The following is a 21,574-nucleotide window of genomic DNA, read 5'->3' on the forward strand; positions in this document are numbered from 1 at the left end:
GAGCCAAAGTCGGATGCTCAACCAACTGAGCCACACAGGCACCCCCCAAAATAAATATTTTAAAATTAAATAAAGGAGCAACCTACATATTTTATGATATGTAGGTTATATCTCATTTTTTAAAAACAGTGGCAGGCCATTTTTGGCCGCAGGCCCATAGTTTACCAACATGCAAAAGAAAAGGATTTGCGTTATCTTTATTTATCTAATGTTTAAGAAGATTCTGGGTCTTATGTAGTAGAGCATCAGTAGTATCCAATGAATTCATGTGTGAGTGAATGAGTAAGTATAAGAAATCTAGCTTCAACTGTTAAAAGATCTATAACTCCTGTTATCTACAAACACATATCTTTAATGAAGAATAATTCTTATTATATTCATTCTATTTTCATGTTATTCATCATCAATGCTTTATACTCTACTTTGTAAGTGATCACTAAACTGTTAGTAGTTTTTCATTAAGTCTTGCAACATGGGGCACTTTATATGTCTCAGCTATAAAAAGACTTTACCTTTTTAGGAGGAATCATTTCATGCTCAATAGAAAATGTCAAAAACTGATGTGACTATGGAATTGTAAATACTCCTTGTATCTTTATCAGAAATGATAGTGCTTTTTTTGGAATGACTGAAGTTGTTTTGCTGGCTTAGCTGTCACTGTACATCTCTTTTTCTCAGCAATGTGTTAGGTGCTGTGGAGGATGAGGAAGCATAAATCTTCAAGGCATTTGTCTCTTTCATTCTGTCATCTCTCCCAGGTTTTGAGCTTGTAATGTTGGAAACTATTCAAAAGTTTATTAGGTTAATGTACGTGGAAATGCAGGTGTGTTTTCAATGAAGTGATGTAGTTGAAATAGATGATCGTATAGATTACTTCCAGCTTCAAAGTTCTTTAGTCCGTGTTTCAGTGCTAATCTTACTCTAAACAGGTATTACTTACTAAAGCGAACTCTCTCAAACTTTCTAAAGCTCATATACCATTATTGTTCTTTTGAAAGTAAATATTAAAGTCAGCAGATGAGAAAAGCTAGACCCCGAGAGGCCTTTAAGTGAGCTACCAGGAAATCAATGCCAGAAGCTGATACAAAACCCCTTTGTTACAGCTTCCTTCTTGGCTCACTAGACCACAGATAATTTTTCATGCAGTATAAAGGATCATTTCATGACTGAAATGAAACCACCCCAGAAGAGGACCCCATTATTAACTTAATAGGTTCCCACCAAAGAATCCAATAATGGAGAACTGGAATCCACTACAAGTAAAGTAGCTGATGCTGCCCATCCCCTGAATTGCTCTACACTTGACATTTAATCAGTTCAGAGAAGTGTGATTCCTGGTAAGGAAGAATATTTTAACAAGACCCCACTCCACAAGTGAGATGTCAGCTCAGATCTAGAACTATAGGTCCCATACTTCCTACAGCTTGATTAAGTTCAATATGAATTTATTATGAGTCTATAAAGAGCCTGCACATGTCAGATGCTATGTGCAACGTAAGAGATGTGCAAGGTATCACCTCCATCATCCGAGAGATCCAGTGGTCACAATGAACCTGGTTCCCTCATGCCATCAGGCTCTGCTTTTAGCCAAGAATGGTGAAAACTGACCACCTTGAGTATTACTTGTATGTTTCTTAATTCAAGGCATCCATAATTGGGATAGGCAAATGTGGTAGTACTGTCTAATTACTAGCATCTATATTTAGAGATCAGAAATTAGAGAATTTTAAAATCCTACAAACCTAAAACATATTAGACTCTGAATTTATTTGTAGATCTACTTCCAAATCATGGGACCAGAGTACAATTATAAGCAATTAGATTTGAGTTATTAATGCATAATATTAAAATTCTTGTAAAAGTAATTATAAAGAGAGCAAAACTTTTAGCTTCAGGTGATGCCAACATCATGGTTTGGTCTAGGTGTATGCTTTTCAGGAAGCACGCCCAGGGAAATATTTCTGCCCTCATTCATTCATATTGATGCCAGTATACATCTATTAAGCACACAGTATAAACTAGGGACACACAATAGCTTTATGCCCTATTTATTTATTTTGGTGGGGTGGGGAGGGTTGTTTGCACAAAATAGGATTTCTGGAATTCTTAGTACAGACCCCAGAAAGGCTGTTGTTAGACACACACACACACACACACACACACACACACACACACACACGTATTTATGTTTCAACTGTTTGTCCAGGTCAAATTTGTAGAGACATGCCCACGTTATGTAAATGGGTTAACTGATCTTTCTATAACACATTTTAAGACCTTCATTTTCAGGTTTTTCAAGTAACTTTGTGTTCTGCAAGTACCCAGGAATACGTTAGTTATTTGTGTTGTATATAGTAATATGCTTGTTAGACGTGATTTCTATCTCACAATCAGCTGTCTTTCTTTTGGTCAAAATAAGGTTTACTAAAACAGGGGCTAGGTACAAGTTTGCCTTAAAATGCCATTTTCCTGCAGAAACATCTTGTTTTTATTTTGTGAAGAACCAGAAAGGTCTGCCTTAGTCTTGTCCCTTCCTCACTGACTCCGAGGAAGAATGTTTGCAACATGATATTGTTTATTCCATAAAGTAGCAGCTTCCAATTAGTCCCTAATAAGAGTCTCCAACTGATGAAACTAGGGTGGAAATCAGAGGCAAGATCAGAGGCAGGGATTCCATTCACCAATCAATCTTGCTCTCTTTTCCACAAAGGTCAGGCTGTGCTGTCCTGGGTTATAAAACATCATGTGTGGCTCTATGTTTCACTTAACTTTGTCCCAGATAAATCAGGTTTGTTATGGGAGGGCTCACATGAAGAGTTCATATTTTAAAAAGCTGTTTTATGCTGTGACTGGCCTTGTTTCATAGCAGAGAAAACTGTTACAGCACAATGCAGTCTGAGAACTGCTGCTTTATATGTTTATGTACAGAAAGATCACTCTGTGTCTATAACACATAACATTTTTGTGCAAAGGTCTCTTTAGAGATATTTTGTAATTATTATCTTTGGCTCCAACCTATAAGGAATTAATAATTGTGTCTGATTTTTGTTGAATGGAAAGATACTGTGATCCTCTCCTCTCCTCCTGTCTGTTATAACAGGATCATTTAGAAATTAGCCAAATTAGGAATGGATTTTGTAGTTGGCAATTCTTACGTTGTTCCTTCTTTTTAAATTGGTTCTACTAAACAGAAAAAAATGGCCATTTTTTTTAAGTTTTTATTTAAATTTTTGATGGCTCCTTTTTTTCTTTGACTTCCTGATTAACTTTGAAATAGTGCTATATGAGAACTCTGATACATTTCAGAGCAGGAAAGGTTTATTTGTGGTAATGATGAAAAGGCGATAGCCTGGTGGGTTTAGAGCTCTCCTTGCCTGTGAAACACCAATTATGAGGCTTTCCTTTTGGTCATGAAGCCGGAAGCCAGTTTCGTGCTAGCCTACTGTGAGTATTGGTAAGTTGTGAGCAAACCTTGCAAAGACCACATTGCTTTTCAGGTCATACACGGCTTCAGATTTATCCCACCTAAGCCAACTTAAGATGAAATAAGATGGTAAATATGTCATGAAAAGTTTTCTTGGCAAATACCCAAGAGTTTCTGCTGCTCTGCTCATTAGCAATACTCCCTGGAATTTAGGGCTCTTGGGAAGCTGATGCCTTGTCTTTTTCTTCACGGTTCTGTTGGTGAAAAAGAGGAAGTTTTCTTTTATCTGTCCTTAGGTTCTAGAATACACTAATCTTAAATGATGTCAAAAAGTAGCACTGATGTTTGAGTTGTCTCTTTCATTTTCAGTTCCAAATCCTGGTGTCTCTTCTACCACATTGAGTTGGAAGCTTTGTGGAGATAGCAGTTAAGAGGATCATTATTCCCAAACTGTAGCCTCCTACTGGGACTGCTGCCATTTCCGCCTTGCTCAGAGCTCTCCTGTACTCTTTCATCTCTCTCCTGTTTGAGATGACTTATGTTCCCCAAACTTTATTTGGAATCTATCTCTTGATATAAATCTCAGAAATTTTAGTGACTCCCCTTATCTACAAATAAAATTCTATCTCATCACATTTTCCCATTTACTTACCTCAGCTAGCTTCAATCTCCAGGCTTCATCTCATATGTACTGGGGCCCTTGTGTACTGTTTATGAGAATTATATTTAGACTTTGGTTCATTTGCTTGACTGGCAAACCTCTCATCCAGAGAAGTTCCTATTAGATTATCCTAACTAGGGCTATTCTTCTTTATGCATTTGTATTTGAGAGTCTAGCCACACAAACACAGGATTTCTCTGCCTAAGGGGTGTGCAACTTAGATTACACTGCTTCTCTATATAATTACATTTTTTATCATCCAAATTATATTGATTTCCTGGGCATGTTTTCATAGGCTTCTTGTATTTATTGAGTGAAGAAACAGTTGCATGTATTCCAGAGTATAGGGATAGCATGATGTTCTCAACTACTGAGAATAAGTGGGAACTATATTAGACTCTGTCCCAGCAAAGGCCATTAAGAAAAGTAAAGGCTTTGGCCAAAACTTTTACTTGTGTTTGACACTTAGAGAATGAGTTGCAAGCCTCAGGACAAACCCTTCTCCTCCGTTTTTTGATGAACCCAAAACAGTACCATATACCTTTCACATAGAGATACCCTTAGGACATGTGTTTCAAAGAACTGAGATCTGTTCGTCTCTCTTTATGCCTCTAACTTGTAAAACTTATGTTACCCGCCAGAAGGCAAGGGTTTCCATTTCAGACTCTTCTATTAAAACAGAGAAAGAAAGCTGTCTTTTCTCTCCTGATTTCTTGTGGTCATATTCTGTGACCCAGGTAAGTGATAACTCACTCACTCACTTTCTCTGTCTTTCCATTCATCCATCTATCCATCTATTTATCTAATATTTGCACCAGACTCCTGGACAGTATCTCATATACAGTAAGGGCAGAAGTGTTCTTTTCTGTAGTCAGGTTTCCATGGTGCAATCAAACTCCCTTTAAAACACAAACCTCTTGCAAAAATTTTGTTATAAATTTTTATTGTATAAGAATACTTAACATAGGCCCATCCTCTTAATACATTTTTAAGTATGTAATACAGTATTTGTAATCCATAACCACAGTGTTGTAGGCTGGTCTCTAGAATTTATTCATCTTTCATAATTTAAATTTTATACCTATTGAATAACATCTCCCCATTTCTCTCGCCCCAGCCTCTGACAACCACCATTCTATTCTTTGCTTCAATGAGTTTGACTATTTGAGATACCTCATATAAGTGGACTCATGTAGTATTTGTCCTTCTGTAATTGGCTTATTTCACGTAATGTTCTCAAGGTTCATTCATAACCTCATTTCTGAAGAGCTATTGGTTCAACTCTTCCAGAGTTTTCTGGAAGTATCAGTGATAATTGGGATGGGGTTGTTTTTGTTTTGTTTTGTTACTTCAGCTTGACTGGTAACTGCAATCTGTTCTATGAAAATCCAATGGGCCACCATGACAGTAGACTCTGGCATGCTATGAGCAGTCTACAAAATATCATCTGATTTTTTGTCATAACACAGCATGGCAGTGGGTGGCATCTCTCAGGGTATTGTGAAAGTCACTCTAACCCTGGATTGAGTTTCCCTCTTTTATTCTATTTTTTATGATTGTTTACATAGTGGTAAAGTACAGAGTGTGGGCCTTATAGTTCAACTTGCCCCAAGTTGTCTATGTCAATATGTTGCCTCAGTTCTGTAACACATATTAGGCAAAGAGAGAATCTGGTCAGTGCTCACGCGTGCACGTGTGTGTGTGTGTGTGTGTGTGTGTGTGTGTGTGTTAGTGCTTTACTATAGAATATCATACACTTTATAGGATTTGCACAGTAATCATTTTTTTATTGTCTATTACCATGCAGTTTACTTTAAGACCATGGTTTACTTTCATAGTCACTTAAATGACACACAGTAAGAAATGAAAATCTGCTATCAGGAAAATATAGTATTAAGGAAGAAAAAAAAGCTAAGGCATTGCTACTTATTTGCCATTATAAATAATCTAAACTACATTAGCACAGATAACTGAGCTTTAATCATGGCCTTTTACGTGAGGGCCTGGTGGCTTCCCAGTATTAAATACCCTCTGTAAAGTTCAGTTTGTGTGTGACACCCTTGAAAGAGGCAGAAATATGGAGAAGGGGAAGAAGTATATGCATGGCTTGGGGCCCTACTTAGTCTCCATACCCATCCCTACCTCCACCCCACTTTGGGGAGGAAAAGAGGACCATGTGGATGACAAAGCTGGTTAAGCTGTGCGTGGATATTCATCTTGATTCTGATGGCATTATGCTTAAGAGATCATCAGTGGTATTCAGACTGGAGGTAATGGGTTAAGTGCTAATAGAACATTAGAAAAGGAAAAGGAAAAAAAATCTGAGGTTTAGAACTTCTCAGGAAAAAATATTCTTCAATATTCACTTTAGAAAAAGGCTATTCTGTACAACATACCTTGTCTCAAAATAGAAATAGTAATGTGATTTCAAGGCATAGCCTCATTGTTAGTCCATTTCTTCTCTTCATTGTATGTAAAGACAGTAGTTCCCAGAGCTTTTGATATAAGGATCTTTCACTTTTAGCCAACCTGGATTGAGAAACTTTCTAATGAGGAACTTCAAATTCAGTGGTACTTTCAAGTTAAATTAAAACTTCATTAATCACAGCATTGCCTACATTCCATTGAGGAGCGGTGATAACAGTATGTCTGAGATTATATTATTCATTGAGACTATAGACAAGGTTTGGTATGGGAATGCACTTATGGGCCCCTCGGTACAATGCTACAGTTCTCAGGGTCTGCACATCCAGCTCGGAAAGCGCTGTTTTTAGGAGATGAGGAATGTAGCCACCACTTTTACTGTTCTAATCAAATACCCATTGGCTTTAAAGTTCAACAGTTTGTCTACAAATTTTGCAGATAAAACTCAGTCAGCATTATTAAGTTTGTGTTTAGATTTTCCAGTGTGAAAACTGAAAAGAAAACATATAATGCATATTTAAAACCAATGGTGAATCTCACAAACCAGGCATGGGGATAAGCTCAGGGCATTCTCAGGAAATCTTTTCAAATGCTGTGTAGCTGAAGAAGCTAGTGTGGGAAAATGTCCTGGAAGAGGAAAACAGCCAAGGTCTCATACTTGAACATCAAGGCTGGAACTGACAGTTGCCCACTTCACAAGTATGGATCGCTGTACTACGGATTTCCAGAAAAACCTGACTCCAAATGCTGCCCTCTTGAGCAGCACATTGGACAAGTGATGAACGTAATGGTTTTCCCAGACACCAATTTAAAAGCACTTGTGGATTTTTTAAATCCCCCATTCACATCGAGAATTGCAACCACGTAAAAGACATAGGCCCTGCTCTTGCTTTAAACATGGAAGTTGGTTTTCAGAGATACTTTTTGGTTTTTCGAAATTATGAAAAGAGACCCCATACATGAAGCCTTGAAATGACTTGCTTGTGCAGTATTTTTTTTATATGAAGTAATAGCCATAATCTACTATATAGATATCTTTGTAATTCTGTTCTTGGTTTTCCCTTCTTAGGATTTATAAATATTAGCATTATCTTCCTCATTGGAAAGATATCCTCAGAGCATGGTGATGTGCCCGAAACAAGTTAAACAGGCAAAACCCAGCACTTTTTTTTCGCATCACCAATCTCAGCTTGAGCACCAGCCTAGTCATTCATCAGCCATAAATGGCTCAGAATCTTCAAATTTTATTTATTTTTACATGGAAATAGGGATTCTACTAATGTGTAACTTAAATGATCATGATGTTTGAGACCTGAGACATAAAATGTCGTATAGAAGCTATAAAGTTATATGCAACCTTATGTGGTGTCATTGATAACCTGGGGCCAGTGATGTTGTAAAACATGTGGGTGCAGTTGCATTAGGACTGAACTTGAGCACTGCATGTATTACATTATGCACAGACAGGTATAAATTTATGATTAACAAAAATGGAAGCAAAAGTTTATTTACATAAATGTGATATTTTTCAGTCATTCAGATATTCCTAATGGACGAGTACCTAATTTAGTTGCAGACCGAAGAAGAAAAGGGGCAGATTTTGGTTAAGCTGAGGGAGGCTGTAGCATGGAGGACCCTTCTGAAGGGAAACAGTGGAAACTAGAGGCTGAAAGAGAGGAAACCGGCAAGTAGAGAAGGGCTGGGGAGAAGTTCTTTGAATTAAGAGATGAGGGTCTTAGCCCTGAAGGAAATTTGTACATCTTATGTTAAAAGCTCACAACATTTGAGGCAGAAGGGAACCCATAGTGCTTTATTGATCTCACCACTCCGAGAAGACCACTTCCTCTCACACTCCAGTGGTACAGACCTGGCTCTGATTTGCAGGAATTTCTGCTCCTAGATGGGGTTTTGAACCGATGTCAAGTTCTACTGATTAATTTCAGTCCCCAGCATGGAAGTCTACAGCCTGAAGACTTTTACCCGGGCATTGACTGGCAGCTTCCCTGGAGCAAAGGGTTATTACCACAGAAAATGGGAAGTCATAAATTTTCCTTTCTTTGTTTTTGTTTTGATTGTGGTTATTGTTTGTTTGCTTTATTTGAGTCCTTAAGCCCTAGGACTCTGGTAATTAATAATGACATCTGCTGAGCACCACTGAGTCCTTGCTTCCAAGTGTAGGCCAGGGAAGTCCGTTTATAGTTGGAGACTGGTATCACAAAATAGTACTTAGTTAAACTGATCAGTTACAATCAGTGGAGACATATTTAATAAATATTAAAAGACCGACTCAATGAATAAGTTTATGATATGACTCCAGAACTAGCAAAATTATAAAAACACAATTCCCCATTGAAGAAGTAATAAATAAGACTCATTACTAGGAGAATCAAATGTTGCTTCTCAGAGGATTTAGATTTTTCAGTGGCATTTTTAGCATCGATAGCCCTATTAAACCCTATTATTTTCTTCCTAATTTGTGCCATTTAGGAATGATTTTCATTTAACTTTCCCATGGCTCATTTCTCTCCTTCAGAACATTTCCATGTGATTCCCTGATAAAGTCCATGCTTTCACACATTTCCATTATGAAACTGTAATAAGCACCAACTAAACAGCAATATGAAATGGCCAGAACATAAAGGACTGACAGGAGAAGAAATTGGCCAGCTGGGTAGTTAATTTTTATTGTTGAATGCCTACTGCACTTTTTGCCGCTTCTGGTGGTTTTAATCCTCTCCATAAGATTCCTTGCCTGATGGACAAGGACTGTAAGGAGACAATTCTCACAATTCTTTTTTTTTTTATGTTTATTTTACTATCTTTGAGGTGCGGAGGGGAGAGTGCGTGTGAGTGCATGAGCAGGGGAGGGGCAGAGAGCGAGAGGGAGACACAGAATCTGAAACAGACCCCAGGCTCTGAGCTGTCAGTACAAAGCCTGATGTGGGGCTTGAACTTGGGAATGGCGAGATCATGACCTGAGCCAAAGTCAGACACTTAACCAACTGAGCCACCCAGGCACCACTCTTCTCACAATTCTTAAGGGACATGGTTTTTCCCCATAACAAAATCATCAAGCGGTACCTTTTAATGACGCAGTGGTTGTTCTTCACGCCAGCCCATAATGGAAAGGAGAGGTTTTTATTTTTGTTCCTCCTTATTGTCCTTTGGGCTTTGCAAAATACCCCTTACCATGTTCTGTTTAGTGGGACTGTGTTCTCTGGAGAATTACATGAGGGCCAATTAGCAACTGGGCTCCCTTAAAAAATTAGTTTCAATTCAACAATTACGTGTTGAACACCACTCTCTTCTCCATGTCTTGTGAAATACAGGCATATGGAAACTTAGTTCCTGACTGCCTAAAACTCAAAAATTTCTTTAAGTAGCCACCTAAACAAATGCTGATTATCCAGGTTTGACTTTGGTTAGGACCAGAAGCATCAGGTATGAAAAGTACAAATTGTGTTTCTCTGAGCTTATTCTCTCCATATTATCTGAAGTAAAAAGTAGACTTATTATATAAAGTAAAAAGTACACATTAAGACCAAGGTGAGAAAACGAGTTAAAGTGGTGTGAGAAATAGGAAACATTTAGAGAAAGAGTCAGATGATGACTTTATTGAATGTGCCCGTTCCCCCAGCAACACACAATGAGGTTCTAACCTCCAGCATTGTCCCGGCTCTGTACATGTGCATCCTGACGTTATAATCTGGCTACAGGTCTACTGAAAACTGAGACAGCCAGTGAGTACCAAAGATATGCCAACTAAGGGTCATGGGAAAAGCCTTGCAGAAGCGGTGGGGTTTACTTGGGCTTTGAAGGAAGGGTAGGGATTTATCAGCTAGAAGTAACAGGATGAGCAATATTAAAATAGCATACACATCTGAGGGGGAAGAAAAACAAGTAAATCCACGTGACTGGAGAATCTTTTTTAAGAGTTGCTTTTTTATATACCACTAGCCAAGAGGATGGATCAACATCTTCCTACCTAAATATGCTCCATATCTTCCAACAGCTTTTCATTGAGGTTGGTTACTCTGCTACAGGTGTAGATTGCAGAGCATAAACAGTAAAAACAGTAAACCAATATATGACCAGACATTAAAATGTGTATATCAGAGGAATATGCAACTAAACAGGTTTTCTTTCTTCCCCCCCCCCCCATCTGTCTTTGGGGTTTCCATAGGAGGGAAGGTAGTCTAAGCTCTGCCTAGTACTGATAGCTTTAGAAATATAGGCCCCTCTCAACATATTCCATCCATTTGCTTTCACATTCATACATGAGGTATGGGAAAACACTTTTTTAATTAATGTTTTCATCTACCCCATTTGTACCAAGTTGGTTTGGCAGGCTTTCATGCATTTCATATGAAACCCAAAGAGCTTTACTTAAATGGTCTGGTACCTATTGAAAAGTTTATAGAACAAGCCCATAAATTCAGTGCAATCTTTATTTCTTGGTATAGTTGAGTTGACTAAACCCTCAGCTGTCATCAGCTCACTTTCCAGGTGTCTGCTCGGTTGGGTTCCTGTCTTTTCATTTTTGTCGATTTTTCTCTTACATCTACCATGCTAGAAGTTTTCCAGGCAGACTTTTCTCCCTTACAAGTTATTACCTCCTTATTCTAATGTAGATTCTGCTTCCAAACCTTTCATTCCATTCTTGGCAGCCTTCGCAGCATGAAATGTGATTCTTTTATTACTTAATTCCTTACTTTCCTACACCCATTTCCACTTCTATTTCCCCATCTCCTTTCATTTTGCCCTCACATATTTTTCACTTTGTGGTTTTCCTTTTCCTTGTGTGCTCTAGGTGAGAGAGCCAAATAGAACCCCACGGTTAAAAATAGTTTCTGACATTATTTGTGATTCCTAAGATGTAGTCTCACAAATAACCTTTTCTCATTTGATTTCCATCTAACATGCTGACGGTGCTCCAATCTTGTTTTCTGATTATCCCATTACACAGTGCTTTCCCTCACATTTAGTGGAAACTTGCAAGTAACAGTTCTGTTTGGATAGCATTGCCTAGTCATCATTTATGATTTTGTGGAATTAGAAAGGCAGTGGGAGAAAAGAACTCAGGCCTAAATTTTTATTTAAAAGGAAAAGCATTAATTAAGTATTTTGGTAATAGGTTGAATCACTCTTCATCAGCGTGCTATATTAGAGCCCTCTCTGTGATCTAGAGTAACCTATCACGCAATGAAACATTTTCTTACCAAGGGAGAGTGCTGTGCTCTATATTGACTAATGCATTTTAAATTCAGTCTTAAATAGGCAAACTCAATTGACTACCCATTGGGATACAATTGTAGGGGGAAAAAATCATCACAAACAAATGCATAGGAAGTAACCTAAGAATTCATTTACTGTAATCATTGTTTTTACCATAAAAGTGTAAATATTCACAGTCAGTAATCAATCATGCACAACCTTTAATAGTCTAGCAGCGTTTGTCTTTGTGTGTGTGTGTGTGTGTCTGTGTATGTGTGTGTGTCTGAGTGTTATAGCTATGCTCTGAAAACATCCTACAAATAGATGAATTCATATGAAGCCACAATACCCAGGAGGCTAAATGATTGCCTGTTAGCATTGATCATTTGGGGGCATAAAAAGAAATTTCCGGTGCAAATAACACCACTTTTCTTAGGCATTCTAAGGACCTCTTATATTCAAGAGTAAATTTTCCTTACGTATATTTGTTTCAATTGACATCTTAAAGTACATCTGAGAATACAATACGCCATATAATTGAGAGCTGGACCGTCTAATAGATGCTGTGTGAGGTCTTCAAGGAAATGAAATGGTAATGGAATTCTTATTTTCAGTGGTAGGAAATGACTGTCCTTTGTTCTCTTCTGTGAAGGCATACCATCAAATCTTAGTTGATTTCGCCTGTATGTTTCTTAGGCAAGTCAGTAATTTCAGAGAAGCCAAATACATCTCGCTTTTTGGGAGTGTAATTTGGCTGTTTTAGCCAGAGTATAGTTCTTGGGTTATGTTCATCAGGCATTATTACAAGATATGCTGTTTTCATATACCTTGGGTAGTTCCACATAATTTTTTTTTTCCTTTCCTATTCTTGCTTGGCAGGTCCATGAGGCAGTCCCATGTTACAGTGAATGCAATCAGTATTCCTGGGTTGTAGAACACTGGTCTCCATGCAAAATCCACAATGAGCTGAGATCTCTGCGCTGCGGAGGAGGAACGCAATCTAGGAAAATCAGGTGTGTAGAGATGGAGACACTTGGGAAATGGGCCTGTGGAACTTATACATTTTTATAAAAGAACAGTGTTGCTTATCCAAGTACACTCTGATTTTGACACCGCATACTCTGGCTTTCGCTCATCATCAAGTATCTGTGGAAGCATATGTGCCCTAACTGCCATGTGTACAGTGGGATTTCCTCTGCAGTTCAGTCACAGTCCTTACCGTTTCCTACAAATGACTTAGGTGGGAAAGCTAATTGCATGGAGCAGGCTGGCATCCCTTCACTGACTCATAATCAGCTATAAGTTAAGTCTTAACAGTTACAGAGATGTTGAAAACAGGAGATTTTGGGTGTGATTTTGCTCTATGGGTAGTATAGCTGATGGACATAATCTTAATTTTGAATGTCAATGCATTGAAAAGCTCAATTTAAACCCTCCCTATTAGCCCTGGAAACTAAAGTCTGAGAATATTTATAAACAGTAGCAATGAATCTTAATACAAAGAAAGCACACCTCTGAAAGAACTTAGCAAATTCTGGGTTATTTACAGAGCGGTCTTCTTTAATGTTTTTGTCTTGTAAATACAGCAGTGATAAGCAAAGGAAAACACTTGGTCTGAATTTGTCAAAATGGCCTATTCAAAAATGATTTGGAAAGAAAGAATTTCTTTACCAACTGAGGATAATGGGAATAAATGTTAGAGACTGAACAAGCAAAAACTAAAATATTAATGATAAACAATGGTTAGTATGTGAATTCAAGAAGAAAATAGAGTTTTAGCCAATTATTGAATCGCATGAGCATAGGGTATCATTCTGCGAGATTTAGGAAGCTCCATGTCAAACAGACAGTGCCCAAAGCCTGTAACTCCCTGAGTTCACTGTTGGATTGACGTCAGTTGCCAAGGCAGAGCCTGCTTATATGTGTTGATTGTTACTGAACATCAGTGAACCTACTTTATTCCATAAGTCAGTATGCACCCACATTCACCATATCTGTGACTTAGTCCCAATGTTGCAAAACCACTGATAAGCATGTTGGAAGAAATAGCTGTTAGTGAAACCATAGATGTGCTCCTCCTCATCAACCTAAGTGAATGGCTAGTAGAGAAGTTGTCTTTTTGTCACTTTGTTCAGTCCCCTTTCCTCTTGGGACTGGTGTGCTCAGGTTGTCGCAGACTTTTTTCTCTTCAAAATCTGTGTCCCCTGTGTCTTGTTCTCATGGTTTTGAGAAATGACTGATCAATCTAGCTTATCAAGGAACAAGCAGCTGAGCTGTGGTACCTCCACTCTCATCCCAGACAGGCCTCTTACCAGTACTAAAGCAAAATCTCAGGAGAGAAAGGAAAGCTTTAAGAGAATAAATCACTACCAACAGAACTGTGGCAGGCTGATTGAGGAAAAACATACTTAAACAAGAAGGCCTTTAACTTCTCAGCTCAAACATATAGAGCTTGATATAATAAAAGTAACACAGCTACTGAATATCACTCTGATATGGGCTAAATTGCATTTCTCCAAAATTTATGTATTGTAGTCCAAACCTTGAGAACCTCAAAGTGTGGCTATATTTGGAGACGGCCTCTTTAAAGAGGTAATTAATGTAAAATGACCTCACTAGGATGGGCCCTAATCCAACCTGACCCATGTCCTCATAGAAAGAGGAGATTAGGACACAGACACAAAAGGAAGACCATGTAAAGACACAGGGAGAAGACAGCCATCTGCCATCTACAAACCAACAAGAGGGGTCTCAGAAGAAACCACCCTGCCAGCACCTTCATCTCAGACTTGGAGCCTCTAGAACTGTGTGAAAATAATTTCTGATGCTTAAGGCACCTAGTCTGTGATATTTTGTTGCAAATTTTGTTCTGGCAAATTTTGTCACGCTTTATGTGTATAATAACATTAATTATGGGAAGCAGATTTTCCAGGTGTGTTGCATTCCAAACCACTACTGACCTTAATAAGATGCTGTTAGAATGAATAAAATACCTTATCCTTTCTCTTTCTTGAAACCTCTAATCTGGAGGACATCTTCACGGTTCATCTTGGGTTACAATCTTCTATTAATTCAAAAATATTCTGTGTGTCAGGCAGTCTAGGCACTGGGGATAAAATGAACGAAATTTTCTATCCTCAAATAACTTGTAGCAGCAGGAAAAAAAAAGATAAACACATAAACATAATGGAATGTCTTTACTATGAAATGCCAAGAAAAAAAAAATTGGATTGGAATGAGTGGGGATACTGTTTTGGAGAGGTTCGTCAGCAAAATATTGAAGCAGTGATCTGAATAAGATGAGAGATCTGAATGAATATAAAGATCTATAGAAAGAAAGCCCAGGGAGAAGGAGTGTCCAAAGCCAGAAACCTTTTTTGGCTTGTTATAACAAGATGAATAGCAAGGTGTTCCATATGGCTGGTGTCACTACTCAAATCACACAGCCTTCTAAAACAATGTCAAAGAACTTTTTTTCCAACTGTTTGAAGCTATGAAATGTTTGAGACAGAGGAAATTACACAGTCTTATTTGCATTTGAAAGGACCTTGTCAGATGTAGTGTAGAGAAGGTATTTTGGAATACATAAGTAGAAGCTGGGATGAAGTTTTCAGGGACACGGATGGTTAGATTGGGCTTGGTAATAATGAAGATGGTAAGCAGGTCACATTGGACTATTCTTGGAAAGTACAGACCACAGGATTTATTTATAAAGTGATTGTAGAATGTGGAAGAAAGAAAAGCATCAAAGATGATGGCTAGGTTTTAGTGCCTGAACAATCATAGGAATGATGGTGCCATTTGTTGAGATGAGGAGTATTAGAAGCGAGTTTCAGAGAGAAAATCAAAAGCTAGCTTTTGAACACATTAAATTTGAGATGATTTTAGCCATCCGACCGCGACAGTACCATTTTGGAGTTCAGAGAGAGACAGTGGTATAAATTTGTGCATCAACAGCTTATACATTTGGTATATATTGATAAGAAAAGACATAAGAAATGGAGACCTGGGGAAATCCAATATTCATGATGACAACAAGGAGAAAACTATACAAAGGCACTGAAAAAGAATATCTGGAAAAGGAGGAAAACCATGAAAATGGGAAGATAGAGGGTTTTTCAAGAAAACAAATAATCAGTTGTTTCAAATGGTTGTCAGAAATTTACTAAGATGAGAATTGATTGTTGAGTTTGGCCATGTGGAGTCTGTTACTGATGCTGATAAAAGGTTTATCTGGATTAGTAATAAACATATGATTAATGTAAATTCAGCAGGTGGTTATGGAAGAAGTGGGGGAGAAGCATGTGGAGAGAGCAAATATAGACTAGCTTTAAAACAGTTTTGCCATGAGTTTTGAGAAGAAATGAGGTGACAATTGAAGGGACATATGGCAAAGAAATTGATGATGCAGAATATGTTTCTGCAGGGGCATTTTCATTTTGGAACATCTTCAATATCAGTCTTTTTAAGTCATTACTCCTGGGCTTGTCAGAACCACCAGAAAAGTCTCTTTGTAAATCATGCGTGAAATAGATAATCCTAGCAGCCAGTGTTTTGGGAACCTAATGGAAGAAAGCTGTTGATGTGGTAGACAGAATGGTGGCCCCCTAAAGATGTCACATTTTGATCACTGAAATCTGTGAATATGTTAACTTACATAGCAAAAGGGACTTTGCAGAGATGATGTTAGGATTGAAAAGGGAAGATATTCCTGGATTGTCTGGGCGGGGACAATTTATTCACAAGGGTTCTTAAAAGTGGGAAAGGAAATGTACGAGAAAGGGAAATGTAACTACAGATGTAAGGCAGAGAGAGATGCAAGTCTGCTGGCTTTGAAGATGGAGAAAGGGGCCATGCCCAAGGAATGTGGGTGCCCCTAGAACCTTTAAAAAGATAAGGCAGTGGTTTCTCCTCTAGAGCATCCAGAAAGGACTCCAGCTTTGCCAAAGCAATGATGTTAGCCTAGTATGATCCATGTTGTATTTCTATACTATAGAATTATAAGATAATAAATCTGCATTGTTTAAACTTCTAGGTTTGTGGTCATTTTTTTCAGTGTGTTAACTCATACTTAAACCCTTATTTTTCAGTATGATACTCCCATCCTTAAGTGAGGCATGCATGCTCTAGCCCAAAGATTCTTTTTGTGACCCCTCCAGATAATAAACCTTCAGTTACCTGCAAGGGGAGTAGAGAGGCCATCAACTATCCTTGTGGACTGGAAGTAGGAGGGAGTCTGAGGGCCCAGGTACTTCTTAAACACATGATCAGTAAATCTTCCAGGTTTTCAGCCTCAGCTTCATCCATATTTCCAGAGGTAGTTGGTGCCACAAGTTCCTGAAATTTTTATGTGTTCTGGGGTGTAAATGGAGTTACTTCCTTTGTTTTTCCTTGAAGTCTTAGTATTCAGCTTTCTTGGTATGTATGCTAAGTTAGTTACCACTAGTTCATCTATTTTCCATTTGTTGCTTTTGTCCTTTTCCCATGTTCTTTGTCCTTGTAGGGAAATGCCTTGGGTTTTTTTGGGTTTTCTTTGTTTGTGGGCTTTTTGTGGATTTTGTAACAAATTCTTTTACTATTGTTTTTCTGGCATATTGGGAGTGAACAAAAGCTAATGCAAACACTGAATTGGATGCCACTGACCAGAAGTCTTATCTCTTCTTTCTCAGTGAAATAATAAAAGAACGTCAGCTGAGAGCATGCAGGCAAGAAGGAAAGCAATTTCCAACTTTTAAGTTTGTCCGGAGTAAGACACATAAGATATTTTGTGGTCTTTACTTCCACTATTGACTCTTACCACAAAAGAAATTAAAGTTCATAGATGACTCTATACAATGCCTCCCTATATTAAAAGGCATTACTTACATCTTCTCTCTCCTATTCTACATTAACCTCCTTTATACAATATATAGTCTTTCATTACTTAGCACCTCACAAAGCTTATTTTATTGCGTACAAGGTAATGGACTACTTTGCCATTTTCCTGAATTAAAAACAAAACTGTATGGCTGTTGGTTGAGCGTCCAATTCTTGATTTTGGCTCAGGTCATGATCCCAGGGTCGTGGGATTGAGCCCTGCATCAGGCTCCGTGGTAAGCATGGAGTTTGCTTAAGATTTTCTCTCTCTCCCTCTAGCCCCTCCCCTGCTCATGTTCTCGATAATTCATTCTAGTATAGCATGATTTGAGGAGCACCAAAGTTTCTCCAGCATATGTATCTTAAAATGCTTATTCCTTGGCTATGGCATTGTGTCTGAAATTGTCAGATCAGCAAATGGCACCATTTAACTCTTCATTGTTGTCATTTTCATCTTCACTTTATCATCACTAGAAGAAAAGTGTCCTAACAGTCGGGATCTTGCCCCTCGTGTCTGTCTGTCTGTCTGTCTCTCTCTCTCTCTCTCTGTCTCTCTCTCTCTTTCTTTTAGTTCTATATCTCAACAGCCAGGCAAGGGCCTGTTACCCAGTAAATCCTTAAAAATCGTCCCTAAATGAATTATTATTGAAAATACTAACTTTGAATCCCATATCTAGCAGAAGAGACTTGCACACAGCTGGTCTTTCTTAAACATTTTTGAAAAAATGAATTGAAACATAAAATTCAAATTGGGATTTAATATCAATACAGAGAAATGCCCACTCATAGGGGTATAGTTGAATGGATGTTCACAACAAAGACACAGTTGTGTAGCTAGCCCAGAGACTGAGAAATAAAATATTACCAGGACTACCTTAAGCCCTTATCAGTAAGTAACCATTCCCCCAAACCACTATTCTGACTTCTGATACTGTAGATGAATATTGCCTACTTCTTAAATTTATATGAACGGAATCGTGTAGAGCATACTCTCTTGTGTCTATCTTCTTTTGTTCAGCATTGGATTTGTGATCTTGGTCCACGCTCTATAATGTAACAATAGTTCATGCGTTCCTACCACCTTGATAGCATTTAATTGAATTACTTACTACAATGTATTTATCTATTGATCTTGTTGAATATTTGGACTGTTTCTAGTTTGGATGATTATGAATAGTGTTAATATGCATATATTGTCAGATTTTTTTTTCTTTTTTGATACACATCCATACACATTTCTTTACATGTTATAGGCATGGAGTTGTTGGGTTACATGATACGTCTATGTTTCGTTTTGGTAGATACTGCCAGCTAGTTTTTCAAGGAGTTTGTGCTCCAACCGACAATGTAAGAAGACTTACAGTTGTGGCATATTTTTGCCAACCCTTGATATTTTCCATATTTTTCACTGAAGCCATTCCAGTGGGTATGTAGTGGTATAATACTTCGGTTTTAATTTGATTGAATCAATAGCATGATTATTTTGTCTTGCCTTTGCCAGCATTCTTCTCAAGCCCAACATAGATTAGACCAAGCATCTGTACACCATGTGCTCAAATGCTGCATGTAAATGCTTACATATTGACCTTTGGTTTGTGATGCCAAAATTCCTTACTGAAATGAAGAGAATACTTGAAAGAAAAGCATATTCAATTATGTTTCGCATTACTTGGTCATGACCTTAAATTGGACAAAGATTAAGGAAGTTTGGATGATGTGAGATGTAAGTGTAGGAAAGGTCTAAGAGAGTCACAGGAACTACGAAGGCTCTCACTGTTAAAAAGTGATGATGAATTCATTCAGAGAAGGAAAGACTTCAAAATTTGTTACCGTAAAAAGAAAATTCACTCTGTGCTGGACGTGAGTTAAAATAGTGTAGGTCTCTTGAGATAGAGAGTTCTTCAAGAATGACAGTGGACTCCAGTTTTTTTGCGTTATTCTCTCCTGCACTGCTGAATAAAGGATTATCATTCAATAAAGGTCAACTGGCTGAAGACGGAATATTTTTCCCTTGATTTCTCTGCTAGTCTTATTTTATGTTTTACTATCTTTGAGGGGTAAGTAACTATATCATAACTATTTTAAATTTACTCTCTATTGTTTTATCCTTTGATCTGGCTTTGCAGATGCGTGAGTGCTGCAGATAGTGAAGGGGGAGCCGTGGATAACAGCCTGTGCAACCAGGATGAAATTCCCCCAGAAACCCAGTCCTGCTCTCTCTTGTGTCCCAGTGAATGTGTCATGTCTGAGTGGGGACCTTGGAGCAAATGCCCACAGGTAATTTCTCTTCCCTTATCAGTACCCTAATCCTCCAGTGCTATCTTCACTGTTGGCCGCTATATATTCACAGTACTTGCTCTCCGAAACATTCTTCGAGTAACATGAGAATATAATTTTGCCTAAGAAGGAAGAAAAAAAAATTCAGCAAGCGAGACTGAACAATTTAAAATGCCAGTGCTTCTCTTCAGGCCTTTATCATGGAAACGCGAACAAGGAAAATAAGCCTATAATGATCACACTAGGATTTGAATGCACACCCATTGTTAAAGAGGTCTTCTTTAGTACCAAAATGATTCTCATTGTAATCTCTTGGTTCTGTTCCATTTTTATCCTGGCAGAATCAATTATATCTTAGTAGCTCAACTCTCCTGTGTAATTTAGCTTCTGTTAGTGATGATCTGTTTTTGCCTTTTGCTGTTTTCCTGAAGATGAGGTGTTCTTTTGTCATGTTCTTCTTCCAGAGCTGACAAAAACCTTTTTTAAAGTCTAAAGCATTTGCCTTTATTTTTTTCTTTTTTTAAAAAGTGGAAAAATAACATGAGTGTGGAAAAATAAATATTCCTCAAATAGAATGGTTCCACTTAATATTCTCAGAAACTAAACTCTGATATTTTAGACTTGTATTTCAGCTTACAGAGCTAAAAAAAAAAAAAAAAAAAAAAAGAGGATAAGGAGTATGTTATATGGCTCCAAACATTAGGAAAGGGAGACTTAGGGTACTTTGAATTCAGTGGTGATACTGACAGTTTATAAGAAGATTGTGTTAAATCTTTGCATGGAAATGGAAAATATTTTTGAAATCAGTTAATATTCTTTACTTGCAGTTTTGAATTATTGGTTCATCATTATATATTGCAGACTTATCTTTGACATTTCCATATTCAACTCCTAAAAGAGTTTTCCCTTTATTATTTTTTCTTTGTTGTATCTTGTTTTGGGGGGGTAGGACAACACAATGTTAAGATGAAGAGATATTAACGGTAATTTGTAGGAATGGAATGTTGGTCCTACTAAGTCACTTATTTTGTATAACTTAAATACAATGAAAGTTAACATTTATTGAGCACTTACTGTGTGCAAGGCACATGTGAAATTACTCTCTTTAGACCCTATACCAATCTTACTAAGTACATAATATTATCAGTCCCATTATACAGATGGACAAACTGATTCTCAGGAAGGCTAAGTAGCTTGCACAAAGTTTTACACTGAATAAGTGATGGAGCTGGAAATAAACTTGATGCTGTCTGCTGAAGACAAAGCCTTTGCTCTTACATCCTTGGCTCCCTTATCTTAGAAGAATTAAGGTAGATTTAGACCCACTACTTCTCTTTCTTTAAGATGCAGCATTTATTTTAAGAAACAAAGCAAGTTCAGGGCACCTGAGCAGCTCAGTCAATTGAGTGTCTGACTCTTGATTTCAGCTTAGGTCATGATCTCAAGGTCGTGTGATCAAGCCCCGAGTCCCCTGTCAGGTTCCACACTCAGCTTAAGATTTTTTTTCTCTCTCTCTCCCTCTGCCTCTTTCCTCAACTCAGTCAGTCTCTCCCTCTCCGTCTCTCTCCCTCCCACCAAATTAAAAAATCAAAAAGATAGAACAAAGCAAGTTAACTGTCAGTATGATTACTCTTTGACTACATATAGGTAGTTATAAGTACATATATTCACACTTTAGAAAATGTGGCAGCATACATTATTAATCAACTTGCAGAAGA

General features: G+C 37.8%; 1 protein-coding gene across 10 annotated transcripts in view; it reads left to right on the forward strand.

The window, feature by feature from the left end:
- The window catches only part of THSD7B (thrombospondin type 1 domain containing 7B), a 1,235,876-nt gene that overhangs the window by 1,120,437 nt on the left and 93,865 nt on the right, over nt 1-21,574 (forward strand). For all 10 annotated transcript variants that reach the window (XM_053214974.1, XM_053214976.1, XM_053214972.1 and 7 more), the window contains 2 exons: nt 12,603-12,736; nt 19,706-19,856. In XM_053214974.1, coding sequence (XP_053070949.1) covers nt 12,603-12,736; nt 19,706-19,856 — 285 coding nt within the window. The remainder of the gene's footprint in view (nt 1-12,602; nt 12,737-19,705; nt 19,857-21,574) is intronic.

The sequence above is a fragment of the Acinonyx jubatus genome, chromosome C1, assembly GCF_027475565.1.
Source record: "Acinonyx jubatus isolate Ajub_Pintada_27869175 chromosome C1, VMU_Ajub_asm_v1.0, whole genome shotgun sequence".
Lineage (NCBI taxonomy): Eukaryota > Metazoa > Chordata > Mammalia > Carnivora > Felidae > Acinonyx > Acinonyx jubatus.